This window comes from Mesoplodon bidens (genome assembly GCF_964165515.1).
Source record: "Mesoplodon bidens genome assembly, chromosome: 14".
Classification (NCBI taxonomy): Eukaryota; Metazoa; Chordata; class Mammalia; order Artiodactyla; family Ziphiidae; genus Mesoplodon; species Mesoplodon bidens.
In genome coordinates this window covers 54,623,663-54,638,641 of record NC_138170.1, presented here as the reverse complement: position 1 = coordinate 54,638,641, position 14,979 = coordinate 54,623,663, and the positions used below count along the sequence as shown (strand labels likewise).

Sequence of the window (14,979 nt, the reverse complement as noted above, 5' to 3'; positions counted from 1 at the left end):
CAACGCTAAAAATCGAATGTTATCAGTCATTTTGTTTGATCTGCCCTGATTTGCATCTTGGAAGACTAACAGATCTCCCTTTACAGAGGGACATATTAAATATATTCTTTCACTGTGGGTCTCATAAGTAAAGGCTCATTTGGCCATTTTGAATAATTATGGAAAATAGCAGACAAGCTTCCTATTTTTCTAATATGTACCGCACTTGGCTATGTTCTTTTTCAGAGATTTAGGTTTTCATTTTATTTACAACAAAATAGATCAGAATAGAGCAGTTTTGGAAAGGATTGAGAAATATTATACCAGAGACCAATGACCCCCAGTTGTAGGTGGCATCTTTGGAAGTTGAAGAACTCAGTCCAGATTCTTTAAAATATCATTTCTAAAAATTGTACTTCCACCCCACCTATAGCCCGAGAAAAACTGAGTAAGTCATGAAATATTTTCAGTTGTAAGGCTTATAATTTTTAACAGAATGGGAGTTGAGAAATGGAATGTGTTGTATCAGCATCTCTAGCTGAATAGAACTTGTTTGGGGACCCTTTTGCTCAGAATTAATTTCAGTTTTTCAAACATTTCTTCTAGAATGCATCTTCCATGTGGATTATTACCTCCTTATTTTTAAGAAGTGGTTTTAAAGGAAAAGAGTTTCTACGGTAGCTTGCTTTCATTATCATGTTAAATTTTTTTTCAGCTCCCTTGGAAATCATTGACTAGCATCATTGAATATTATTACATGTGGAAAACTACTGACAGATATGTGCAGCAGGTAATTTTTTCATATTGCTACCAATACAATTGCATTAAAATGAACTTTCTATTTATATATTAATATTTCTTAGCAATATGCTTAGTTTTAAATTTGTTTTGTTTGCTTTATCTTTCCTAGACCATTTTAAAGTACGTGATTTCATATTTTTAACATATTATTTTAAGATTTTAGTCTCGATATTTTCTTTACTTCAGATTCCATTATGATAAATATTTTGGACAGACAGCAGGGAAAGATACCAATAGAGAGGTATTATTTTCCTTGTAGGTGCCTGGTGCTTCATCTCTTTGTGAGTATAGTTGATAGGAATGACTTAAAATGTGTAAAAGATCTTCTGAACCCTCCTAGACATTTTTGTGGTTATACCCCCTAAGTCTTTGACCTTAACTGTAGTAGTTAGTCTTTACTAGTTTGATACTTCGTACATAAGCACACAACTTTTTTTTCCAAAATTATCTCTAAAAGCAGGGAATCACTTATTTTGTAAATTCTCCCCAAATGTCCCAAATTGAGGTAATTCTGTTAGTTACCTATTTTGAGTAATACTACTTTTGGGGGAAAGATACATTTTCCTCAAGTGACCTCAGTCAGTATATTATATTCTTCTAGTTAACATGTCAGAACTGGTAAAGAAAGGGGCAAGTATATTTAACACAGACATTATTTTTCCTAAGTATATGATCACCCAATGGCAAGTGTTAGATGCTATAAAAATATGATTTAAAGATCACTTTAAAAATTACCATAGTGAGTTGTTGAGGTTGTGAATAGTGAATAGATACCCATGGCTTGTTGAAAGATTCCCAGCATCACATCATATATAATTCAGAAAGTGTTCATTTCAAATTAGCATCCAAATCCAGGCAAGATGGTTCTTTAGGACATTAGTCTGCCATCTTCTCACCTGTTGGCTTTCCTAATAAAGTTGCTCTCCTGCCCCCACCCCCCCAGATACTTACTTCAAACAACTTAGGTAGCGTGAAGACCATGTGCTCTGGAAAACCTGCGTTATTCAAAGTGAAAAGAGTCCCTAAAGATAGATGGTGGCGATGATGGCATCAAGGATGGTTGAAAGTGTTTGGATAAAATTATTTCCAAAAATTTGGGCTCCTTCTTTAAAAGTTTTAAGTTGTCTCCTTAAATGTTTTTGTTTCCTTCTCATTGAGCAAATGGAGGGTTGTCTTATATTCTGATTTGTCTTCATTTTGAGTATCTACCATACATTATTTTCCTTCCCTATTTGCATTTATTACTGTGTTGGTCACTCTCTGGATGTGATTATATAATCTTTTCCCCATTCCTTTCCCTGCATTTGGCTCCTAATTGGTTCCTAAAACTCTGACATGAGTTCAGACAAGCTTTAAAGTTTACTGCATGTCTCCCAACATCTGAGGGTACATGCTTATTTAATTGGACTTAGATTAGTTACTGTCTCCTCTTTCATGGACTTTGGAAACTAATCATCTCTGAATAATTTTCTAAAAGCAAAGGTTATGCATGTTTTTTTTCCCTCTGAGAAGGGCAAAAAAGAAATAAAATAGAAACTAAATGTGAAAAGTAAAAATAGTTACTTATAAGTCCTGTTTATCTACTCATGGAGGAATAGGAAACGGAGTTGTTCATTGCTTTATTTTTAAAATTTGTGTCTAAAATGTTTTTAATACTTGTAGTTCTGTACCTCAGAATCTAGTGATTTTTTTCTTACAAATCACTGCAGTTTACGTGCATGAAAGAAAAGCTCATCTTAAAAAGGCAATTTTTGAATTATACTTTAATGTTTTATTTTCTTGTGAATTTTTTAAGGCAGATGAAGTGGTAATAATTATTCGACATCGTGTGTAAAATATTTTATCTATCTTTTGAATTAGAAACGTCTAAAAGCAGCAGAAGCTGAGAGTAAGCTGAAACAAGTATATATCCCAACTTAGTAAGTAATGGAAATCTTTTAAAATATTTGCCATGGTATTAATTCTCTTCAAAACAAAATATGTACATTTTGGTCAGTTTCAGCCAAATTTGAATTTCTTTATGTATCTTATTTTCTTCCACTACAAAGCACTGTTTGCTTTCCATTATAGTGTCACTTAAATGACCTTTTTTAGAAAGAAAAATGGCTGATGGGGGAAACCCCAAGTCAGCCAACAAAAGGACCAGAGGAAACATGCCATCAAAGCTTCAGGGAGGATTTCCCTGGTGGTCCAGTGGTTAAGACTCCACACTTCCACTGCACGGGGGTGCACGTTCAACCCCTCGTCGGGAATTAAGATCCCACATGCCACGCAGCGTGGCAAGAAAAACAAACAAACAAACAAACAAATAAATAAAAAGCTTCAGGGAAAGTGTTAGAAAACTAACCTATGAAAATATTATTTGAAGCAAATGTGTTTCAGAAAGCTAGCAACTTTTGAAACTTCTGTATTGTTTAAAGTATTTTGTTTGGGTAATGTGCGTTGCCCTTTTGAGGTATGTTGTTTATTTGGTTGAGGATTTTACATTGTTTGGGGAAAGGGTTAGGGGACATAATTAGAACCAAACTTTGTAAATATTGGATAAATAATGAATAGGTTTCAGTTGTTTCAGATGCCTAGCATTCTATCATTATTGTCCTTTTGGTTTAGAAATCATTGTCATATCAAAATGAATGCCAGTTTTCTTTTCATTTGCTACATTTTAAATGAATTACCTTTTTTTGAGGTCAGGAGTTTGACAGTTCATTTGTTCAGGAAAATTTATTGAGCACCATGTATATAGTGCTATCCTAGGTTCTTTGGGGATTAAAATGAAACTTACTACAGCGTTCTGTGTACTGATTCAAGCTTTTTCACTCTTTGAGCTCAGTACAGTTGTTTTATACCTAGCCTTTTGTTTACTGAATTTTGATATATTAATACATATTTTTATAAACAGGAGGCCTCATAGACACTGCATTGTTATATTTCTTATTATTCTTCTATCTCAAGATAGATAACATGTAATTTACAGGGTCCATAATTTTTATTCAGAGCTGTAATGTCCTTCCTGCAGAGTGGTTTCTAATATTTTAGAAAATTATATGTTTTATTGGACTAATCTATAAAAGATCAACTCCCAAAACACTGCTGTGATTCATGTGTCTTAGATTTTCAAAAACAAGCATACCAGCTTTCTTATACTTTGCAGTACGGTCACATCAAAGGAAAAGTACATTTAGCCAGTTTTCAGCAAATAACCCAAATAATTGTTGCTATTCTGTTTTGCATTGACTTTGGAGTCTTGATCTAAGCCTTGATCTAAGTCAAACACCAGTAGTATGTGGGCCAAATCTGACCTGCCACCGGTTTTTGTAAATAAAGTGTTATGGAATACAGCCATGTTCATTCATTTATGTATTGTCTCTGCTTTTGTGCTACAATGGCAGTGCTCAGTGGTTGTGACAGAAATTATAATACCCACGAAGCTTAAAACATTTACTCTGCCAACCCCTGATCCAACTGAATGATTTTTAAAGATCAAGACAGAGTTTCTATTCATACTTTTAAAAAAATGGTATATAAATCATGTATATAAATAGAATATATGAATTCTATTTATTATGAATTTATTATTCATAATAAATTCTGTTATGAATCTGTACTGTTGAGTTGGATAAGAATCTGAGTTCTTTGAAGAATTTCCCAATTAACTCTGAAATATTATTTTAAAACGAATAATAGATTACGTTTTTTAGGGGAGGGGATGCCGCGCTACATGGCTTGTGGGATCTTAGGTCCCTGACCAGGGATCAAATCCAGGCCCATGGCAGTGAAAGCACCAAGTCCTAACCACTGGACCACCAGTGAATCCCCAAGACTTATTTTACACTGTCATTCTTTTGAGACTGGCAGTCTCCTATATATATGCAAAGCACTCTGTTCAGTACTAGAGGTAGATCAGTTAAGAAGACACGTCGTCTTCTGGAGCCTACGTTCTATTGTGGGGGAGACAGATGCCAAACAGCTAGTCACCCAGTGTGTTGAGTACTCTGATGGTGAAGAAGAGAGGGTGTGACAGTTTGTTCTGGGGACCACACTCAGTTGATGCTGTCCGGAAAGATTCCTTGTGGAGGTGAGTTTGAGTGAACTGTAGAGGGGAGGGATCATTCAGGTGACGGAGGCTTTCCAGGCCAATGGGATTGTGAGATGGGAAGGGGCAGAACAGAGTTAAGGAGGTGAGAGAAAGGCAGTGTGGCTGGTATGAAGAGTGGTGAGCCATGGGAGGCCAATGTGGTAGGCAAGGGCCAGGAGTTAGCCATCTGATAAACAGTGGAATTGGATTGTAAACAAGGATCATGATTAAATTCCTACGTACTTTAAGACTACTGGCTACATTTTGGAAAATGGTATGGGGAAACAGGGGAGTGGATGTAAGAACACCAATTATGAAGTTCTTGGAGAAGAAAGATGATAGTAGCTGGACCCAGAGCTGTGGCCTGGAAATGGTATGCTACTTACAGGTGATTGACTTGTATGGAGAGATAGAGGGGAGATGTCAAGCTGAGTCCCGGGTTTCTGGCTAGCTCAATTAACTAGGTGGATTGCTGTGCTGTTCACCATGATGAGAAACTGTGGCAGAGAACCAGGTTGGGTCATTTTGAGTTTGTTTTCTCCAAAAAGGGGTGTTGAATATGCTGTCAGATATATTGGTCTTAAACTCAGGAGAAATTTCTGGGCTAGAGGTCCATATTTGAGCTTCATCAGTATATAATATTGTGCTTGAAACTATGGATGAGATTTCTTAGAGTAATAAGAAAAAAGAGCCTTGGACCAAACTTGAGGAAATCTGTTCAATATATCAGATAGAGTATGATAGCTGAAAAAGGATAGCCAGGTGAGTGCATTATCACAACCTGAGAGAGGAGTGTCTTTCAAGGAGGGAAAGAGATTAATGGTGTCAAATGCTAATGAAAAATAGCCAGGGAATTTAGCAACATGGAGGTCGATGGTAATCTTTAATAGAGTGCTAAGGGCTGCAGACAGTGAAGATTAGCAGCTCTCAGGAAAACTGGCTGGAAGAGGCAGTCAAGAGAATTCTTGGCATTGAGGGGTGAGTTTGGATAGAGTAATGGGGGAGTTTTTTAAATATGGAGAAATGGAGAAATATGTTTCCATGGTAGTGAGAAGGGTCCAGGAGAGAGAATCAAGTGTACAAAGTTCTCAAGAGGGCAGGAGGGCTGCAATCTGGATCATAGATGAGGGGAGGAAAGGTTTGGGCATTAGATAAAGGAAGGGCAGCTTCATATAATGCAGCTTTAAAAACTTTAAAAAAAAAGTTTGTCTTTATTCAAATGGTCACATTGACATTAACCACTTGTCCCCTGAGAAGTAACCCGTAGGTACTTGGTTTTGCAAAACATGTTTCAAGTGGTTCACCTGTCTGTATTCCATCTCTGCACACTCATTTTCCTTTTGTGATTATTAGAATTAAGGTCAGTGGTTTATTCAGTCAAATAACATTCTAGATTCAGTTGAACAACTAAAGTTGTGTTTACTCTCATTCTTTTTTCAGGCCGCTCAACTGTAAATTTGTATTAGCTCTCTTAACACATACATTTTGCCCTGTGTAAAATGTCAGAAATGTTCATATTTGGAGAAAGCCTTCTGACATTATCAGCCATTTGACTTCAAGGGGCTACCACTTCTTTCTATGTATAGTAGATTTTAAAAATCAGAAATATTTTTACATACCCTTGGAAATCTTAGTCATTCTGAATCACCACTTTTAACTTTGTACTTTTCCAACTGAAAACTGTAAGAGGAGAAACACGTCTGTCTGGTTTAAAATGTGTCTTTAAAACCAATTTGTCTTCAAAATACATTGCTGGCACAGATTTGAAGTGTAAATATTAGCCCTGTTTATAGAATAGGGCCCTCAGTGCACACAGAGGTTAAATGATTTCTTCTGGGGTGGCGATGGGGCGTCAGCTAAGAATTACAGTAACAGTGCCAGAAAGAAATCTTATTTTTTTAAAAAAATTTATTTATTTTTATTATTTTTGGCTGTGTTGGGTCTTTGTTGCTGCATGCGGGCTTTCTCTAGTTGCAGCGAGTGGGGGCTAATCTTCGTTGTGGTGCGTGGGCTTCTCATTGCGGTGGTTTCTCTTGTTGCAAAGCACGGGCTCTAGGCGTGCGGGCTTCAGTAGTTGTGGCACGTGGGCTTCAGTAGTTGTGGCACCCGGGCTCAGTAGTTGTGGCTCGCGAGCTCTAGAGTGCAGGCTCAGTAGTTGTGGCTCACGGGCTTAGCTGCTCCGCGGCATGTGGAATCTTCCCGGACCAGGGATCAAACCTGTGTTCCCTGCATTGGCAGGTGGATTCTTAACCACTGCACCACCAAGGAAGCCCAGAAAGAAATCTTAATTTGTCGTCAGGCCAAGGTTACATATTAGGCTTTCACTGGTAAATGTAAGTGTGGGAATGAGAAACAGCAAAAAGGAAACTCACGAGCCTACTCTGTGCTGAAACTCCAGGTGTCTTAATAGTTGTGAACTCTCATTACTTCACAAGCCACAGGAAGATAGAGTATGGTCTGCATTTAGTCATTCAGCATTCATTACTAACAAATAATTTGCTAATTTACTTGCTTATTTTTTGCCCAGCAAATAGACATGAAAGCTCCTCTAGAATGCAAGCTCCTTGATGTCAGCACTTTTGTTTACTGGGCACTGAATAAATATATGTTAAATGAATTATGAGTGTATTGAGGACATACTATGTACACTTGTACAGTATTCTTAGGCGTGGCTGATAAGCAGGGGAGTTAGGCTACCCCAGATGGGAAAAAGTGAGCCATGTTTGCTCAGTAAATACCAAGACAATCTGGGTTACATGTCTGTGAGGAATTATGGCCTCTGGAAATCGATAGATATAACTTTTTCCTCTTAAAAAGAAATGCCTCAAATACATTTATTGGTTTTTTAAATTTCAAATGCTACTTAATCTTCATCATAAAAATTCAAACATAATAGAAATCACGAGTGGTCACAATCTCCTGAAATGCTGACTTTTACCTCTCGAGATATGCCTTGCTGATATCCACAGTGTCTCTGTTGGGCATGTGGCTTTCGTGTAGTTCCCTTGAGAGCCAATGCGTGGAGTCAGCAGCTGGCACACTAGCAGCAGGAATGGGACAGTGGTTTTCTCTAAACACAACACACTACCCTTGGCTTAATTATTTAATCCAAAAATTATATTCTCAGGAGAATTTATGATAGGTGATAAAGTTTAATAAGTTGTATCTTTCAAATTTATCAGAGGGTGTCCTAAGGAAGTTGTGTTTGAGTGGAGAAGAGATACGGTGTATTTATTTTGTGAGTGTCAGGCTTAAGAGATTGGTTTTTACACAACGTTGGTTTGTAAAGATAACTGGTTTGGGTTCCTTTTAACACCTTACTTTTACCAGTTTATTTCTTCTTCACCAAACATTCAAATGTTTACTTATGTGTAGTTAAGGTAAATCAATAATGAAATGTAGAGCCTTTTACCTTGTTATGCAAGTCATTTTTATCACTTCACTTTATATTTCATTGAAAGCAGCAAACCAAATCCCAACCAAATATCCACCAGCAATGGCAAACCTGGTGCTGTGAATGGAGCCGTGGGAACCGCATTCCAGCCGCAGAACCCTCTCCTAGGGCGAGCCTGTGAGAGCTGCTATGGTAAGTTTTCTCCAGTAGGGCTTCCCCCGCTCCTTTGATGCCTGTTGTGGGTGAAGGGAAGGGAATTGTGCTGGCACTGCCGGGCAGGAGGTGCGAGAGGTCAGCACTGTGCAGAGGGCAGAATAGTGTAGCCTCAGAGTGAACAGGTGCCCATCCGTACCTTCCACCTGGACACTGAGTTTAGGTATTGGGTTTCCTTTGATTTGCTTCTGTGGTGTCCTGGGTTTGTTGAGCAGTGTGTGGTAAGCTGTATTCAGAGCTGTTATTAGCTTTGTGCAAACTATGGTCCCACGAAATATACCACACCCCCTTTTGGTGTTTCTCAGTATGTTTTGACAAATTAAAGGCTCCAAATAATTCTGTAGGAAAGACCTGCGTGTGGATAAACTGCTATTTGTAATCCTCAGATGAGTTTCCCTTAGAGCACTGGCTTGGGAGATGCTGTTTTATGATAATTTTGGCCTCAGGGCCCCAGTCTATTTATCAGTATTTATCCATGTAAAAAAAACTACCCAGTGCCGGCAGTATTATATTTGCCCTGGATGTTAAATTGGGTTGGTGAGATGAACTGCTAGGTAGTCGACACTTTTTTTTTTGGCTGCGCCTCGAGGCATGTGGGGTTCCCCAAACAGGGATTGAACCCATGCCCCCTGCAGTGGAAATGCTGAGTCTTAACCACTGGACTGCCAGGGACGTCCCAGATACATTTTTTATATTTATTTAAAACCTCAAACGACAGTATAACCTCTTAAATGGGACATTGGTGACACGGTCATCTTATGTTTCCTTCCAATCATAGTGGCCCGGGGTGGAAGAGGGAAGGACACTCATATTTATTAAAAGTCTACTTGGTGCCCAGTTTTTGTCTCTCAGCAGCTCTTGGGGGCTGGGGGCGGGTAGGCTGCTGCCCTAAGGACACAGGGATGAGGGACGTTTTTGAGTCTGCTCCGTACTCCACACCAGGCTACAGCATTGGAAAAGGCTTTCAAAGCCAAATCATATAATTACCTTTCCTGCAACCAAGGAAGGTGTGAGCCAGGGAGATTGCTGTCTTCATAGAAATAGCACATGTGTAACCATTTTCTGCACTATGGGAGAACAAAGGGAAACACTCTGTGGAAAATTAGATTTTTAAAAAAAATAAATAAATAAATATTTATTTATTTATTGCTGCGTTGGGGCTTCGCTGCTGTGTGCGGGCTTTCTCTAGTTGCAGCGAGTGGGGGCTACTCTTTGTTGCGGTGCTCAGGCTTCTCATTGCGGTGGATGGGAGCAGAGCAAGGGCTCTAGGCACATGGGCTTCAGTAGTTGTGGCATGCGGGCTCAGCAGTTGTGGCTCTCGGGCTCTAGAGCGCAGGCTCAGTAGTTGTGGCACATGGGGCTTAGTTGCTCTGCGGCATGTGAGATCTTCCCGGACCAGGGCTCGAACCCACGTCCCCTGCATTGGCAGGCGGATTCTTAACCACTGTGCCGCCAGGGAAGCCCGAAAATTAGATTCTTTTGGTCAAAATTTTACATGGATTGCATAACTGTTTTTGAGTTGGCAGTTAGATTTTGAACTTCATTTATATTTAAATGAAAATAAGAAGAATCCTGCAGACAAGTGGTAGTGGCTTAATGTGTCTTATTTTTGCCTTACAAACCCCTTTCATGTTAAATAATTATTTCACCATTTTTATGTGTGCGTGACAAATAAGCAATTTTAATTTTAGGTCCATGTATTAAATAATCTATTATAAAATGTATCTTACTATTATATACATATAAGTTTTATCTTTATAGAAGGATAGAATTTGGTGTTTTCTATTTGTCACTTTCATTGAATTTGAGTTAATTATATAAAGAGAAAGACATTTGTTGACATACTAAAATGACATGTCATGATTAATTTGGGTGAAAATGTATATTTAAATATGAGTGACATTTTATATTAAGAATCCAAAATAGGCCCATGCCTAATATTTAGGATTCTTAAAATTTGTGCTTTAAAAAAAATCAGCTTATTTTACTATTTGTTTTTAAATTACAAGAGGAAAGGTTTTTAGGCTGCTATTTGCAAGGAGTCCTCCCAAAATAATACATGATGGGTTCACAGTATCGTTTTCAACAAACTAAGAGTTTGACTATAATGATCACTATATCTTCTCTTTTTGACATTGGTTTATGAAGTGTTAGTTGACACCCTGATGTGCTGTTTGAATGTTTTGACCTGATGAAGGTAACTTACAGATCAAGGGAAGGATATTCCTCGGCAAACTTACAGAATCGTAATTTTATGTACCTTATTAACTGAGTGTTCATCATCAGTGTTTTCTGTCTTCAACTTCAGATCCATTGTGGGAATACTTTAAATGTTATATGGCAGTATTTTAAACTTCAGAGCAAAGCAGCACAGGTTTGTAGTTTTTAGCTCAGGAATGAATCAGTCGAGCTATCAGGTCTTAAGCATGCCGTGATCTTGGCTACACATGCTCACTTGACAGGGACTTAACAGTCTGGAAAAGGATTCTGTTTTGAAAGAGAGAAAAAGTAAAATAATTATTTTATCTATTGAGTAAAATAACGGAATGGAAAACAGATACCTGTTTCTGTCAGACTTCTACCTTTATCTGAGGGGTCCCTCTAGGCACTTTAAACCCTGAGGTAGTTTCTGAACCACAGGTTTGAAAACCTGGATTTAGTTTAATAATACCTTTCTGATAACTTATTTCCAGAAATGTACACAGTATTTTTAATATTTAATATTGTACAAACTGTTTTTAATGAACCAACAAAAACTCCTTCAGCAGCACAATGTATAATATAGGGCACTTCACCTAATGGCCCCTCTTAGTAAGGGCCACAGGCACTTGATATCTATAAAAATAAATGGTTTAATGAATTCTCACTTGAAAAATACATACATGTATTAGACTTTCCTGTTTGTTGGGTAAACTGGAAGAAGAAAAATAACATTGTAAACTAAAGATGGCTTTGGAATATTTTTGAAACATTTGACCTTATGTGTATTGATATTACAAGTTATGTCGCATTCTTTGTTTTTTCTTATTTTTCCTCCATCTTTAGCTACACAGTCTCATCAGTGGTATTCTTGGGGCCCACCTAACATGCAGTGTAGGTTATGTGCAACCTGTTGGCTCTATTGGAAAAAATACGGAGGCCTAAAAATGCCCACCCAGTCGGAAGAGGAGAAGTTACCTCCCAGCCCAGCTACAGAGGTACACAAGCAATAGTCTTTTTAGTGTTGAGAAATGTAGTGTTTTTCAGCGCCTGGATCATTCCTTGGAAACAGAAATACAGAATAGGATAAGTGAAAAACAAACAAAGCTATTATAGCTAAATGTAGTACTGAAATGTTGAGGGTGGGTATGGAGATAGGGGCAGGGACAAATCCAATTTTTTCCGGCATTCAAAATATCCGTCTTGAGAGATTACTCAGAAGAAGAACAATGTGTGTGGGAGGTGTTAGCCTGAGTAGAGAGCTTACAAATTAAATACTGGTTTTAATGGCTTTTTTGGACACAGTTTGCAACCTTTCAGTACTGTTGAAAATGTGTTTCATTGCATAAAGTAATAAGTACAAACTGAGCATTCTTTCTGTCCCTGGGCTATCGTAGGAGGGACAAGAAGGCATGGACTCAACCTTGAGGTGAACAACAGTTAAAATATGATTTTGGTAAAATTCTCGTAGATGGCAGATATCAGGCACCTATGTCTACCAGAGGGAGGTTGTTCTTTTTGAGAGCTAACAAGATTTAAGGACCCCCTTCAATACTTTTTTTAAAAAAATAGTCTCTCCCCTGGCAATTTTTTACTGTTGTGAATGTGATTTTGGATTGTTAAGGTCAATTTAGGAGAAAAAAAATATAGGATCACAGACACCCTTACTTCCACCCAGTTTCCTTCTCTACTCCCCGCCTCCTACTCCAAAGTACATATTTTTAAATTCTCAACCCCGTAATAAGTTATAGATTCTTCAGTGAAAGACTTAAAAACTGCGCTTTTCTTTGAACAGGATGCAAGGAGTATTGTATTTTGACAAGTTCTGTTCTTTACATGTTTGTTGGTGTCTGATTTTATAGGACCCTCGAGTTCGAAGTCACATGTCTCGCCAGGCCATGCAGGGGATGCCGGTCCGAAACACTGGGAGCCCAAAGTCTGCAGTGAAGACCCGTCAAGCTTTCTTCCTTCACACTACATATTTCACAAAATTTGCTCGTCAGGTCTGCAAAAATACCCTCCGGCTGCGGCAGGCAGCAAGACGGCCGTTTGTTCCTATTAATTATGCTGCCATTAGGGCAGAATGTAAGATGCTTTTAAATTCTTAACCTTATATGTTGTGCTTCTGACCATTTCCTCTCTTTCCCTCTCTCTCTCTTTTTGTTTTTGTTTTTGTTTGCAATAAACATAAGTTCTTGTGTACAGCCTTTTATTTGGTTTATTTTTTTTTAACATTGTTTTGTCTGCTGCCATTTGTATAATGCCAACCTGAAAACATTGAAACTTCTGCAGTCTTTATGAGAAAGTAGTGCTCAGCGAAAGATTGATGGGAGGTGATCCTGTCCAGTGGGGTTTTGTGACGGAATTACCTGAAAGCCCTTATCGAAGAGGGATTTTTACCTATAAGGTAGAATAAAATTTGCCAATTTACACTAATGAGAAATTGTATGTCTTTGTAAACTTCTCAATTTCCCACAAACCTTTTACAATTATCATACAATATTCTGGAAATTCATGGTGTTTCATAACAAATTAGAAGATTTAGCAAATTATAAATGAATTTTAAAGTTTTTTGGGTGAATTTTCTGAAAAACACATTTAATTTTTACAAGCTAGTGTCTGAATTTGTGGTTGAGCATTCTTTCTATTTGTCCAGTTTGGTTTCCATTTCATAATCATATACCATATACATTACTACATAACATTTACATGACTTTATTACTCATTATCAACACATTCAGTGTTGCTTATGTTTTTTTGTTGTTGTTAGAACAGAGGTCATATGTACCGATGAATTGCAGGTTGTTCTGTTATTACCATGTACCCCTAAATGTGTCCATAATTTGTGTGTGAACTCTGATTCTAGTCTTGCTACTTTTAGTTACATTCCTGTTTAGCATGTTAGAGCCATGAAACTTTTTTTCCCTATGGGATGAGAAAACTTGCTGTCTGGCTTAACAGGTAGGAAATCTTAAAGACATTCAGCAGATAACTCTATCTGTGAGATAAGAAATTTCTTATTATGAGATGTTCCATTTTGATTTAAAGAGGGTATCGGTAAAAGGAGTGATCATTGAAAAGTGTTTTTTGTTCCTAAAGATAATTTTCAACAGGACAGTTGAAAGGCTTTAAAACTTACAGGTAAAAGCTTTATAAGAAGAAGAAAAGTGCTCTGTAAAGTGAGTAGAAATTGCAAGTAATCTCTGCGTCCCATGGAGGGGAAACTTAGCTACATGAAACTCATGTATATGTGAGAACTTAGGCACGTATATTGAGGTTTTGTGCTAGCATTTCTGAGTTCATGGATTTATGTTATCACTTTCTTGCCATTTTAAGGAACTAGAAAATATTTATATCCATGAATAAATGGCTTAGCTGATTTAAAACACATACGTTTATATATAATTTATTAAATATAAAAAATAAAAAACACATGAGAAAGAAAGTGAATGAAATTCTTCCATTAAAATTGGCCAGGCTCCAGGATCATCTTCGTTGCTATGAATGGAAAAGAAACTATCACCAACTAAATTGGCTTCTGAGGAAGCTTCTGTTTCTCATTAAGCTTCTGTTAATTTCTCAGTTCATTTGCAAATTGTCTTTATTTTGATGATTCTTCAATGAAGTATGTTTTTGTGTCACCTTATTTTAATTTTTCTCAGTTAAAAGGCCATGCTACTAAAAAAGGGTCGAGATTAAATTACCTGCATTTTATTTCTACAAACATATAGCTATAATAATGATAGTGGTAATAAAAGAACAGACTCCTTTGTTGTGATGAGAGTCAAGGAGCATATTTTATTTTGTATTTAGCTTCATTGGGCAAGTTACACATAGAATCAGATTCTCAGAATAATTTTACCTCGAAATTTAAAACTATAAAGTTTCAGCAGCCATCTACTCAGTCCCAGTCCCCCCACCCAGCAAGCAGCTAATGAACTCTTTTCCTAGCATCTAATTGCTTCTTGCATTATCTTCTCCCTTCTTACATTTGTACCTTGTCACAACCTCTTTAGCAGATTCCTTGATCTTGGCTTGTTAGCAAGATTAGGTATTAATAACCTGATGTCTGTATGCAACCATGTTTATGGTCCAGGGGGAGGTTAAAGCTGTATTTGTTTTTTTGCTTGTTTTTTTTTTTTTTGTTTTTGTTTTTGGTAAGCTTTCCTTGGTTTCTCAAAGGCAGTGGTGACCCTGTCCCTCCCCCAAAAAGTTAACAATCACCGTGATGGTGAATGACTTTCAGATCAGGTGAAAGTTTGTAATTCTAAAGATATTGATAGATCAAGAGCTCCAATTAATGCATTTAGAATAATTC

The 14,979-nt window shown here is 37.4% G+C and overlaps 1 protein-coding gene across 2 annotated transcripts in view; it reads left to right on the top strand.

The window, feature by feature from the left end:
• The window catches only part of MTA3 (metastasis associated 1 family member 3), a 158,883-nt gene that overhangs the window by 121,268 nt on the left and 22,636 nt on the right, over window positions 1-14,979 (top strand). The window contains exons 10-14 of one of the 2 annotated variants that reach the window (XM_081254836.1): window positions 695-769; window positions 2,641-2,699; window positions 8,317-8,441; window positions 11,508-11,659; window positions 12,524-12,746. In XM_081254836.1, the coding sequence (XP_081110962.1) occupies window positions 695-769; window positions 2,641-2,699; window positions 8,317-8,441; window positions 11,508-11,659; window positions 12,524-12,746 (634 nt within the window). Of the gene's footprint in view, window positions 1-694; window positions 770-2,640; window positions 2,700-8,316; window positions 8,442-11,507; window positions 11,660-12,523; window positions 12,864-14,979 lie in introns of those variants that run through there. The other variant, XM_081254835.1, reaches the window with a different exon arrangement.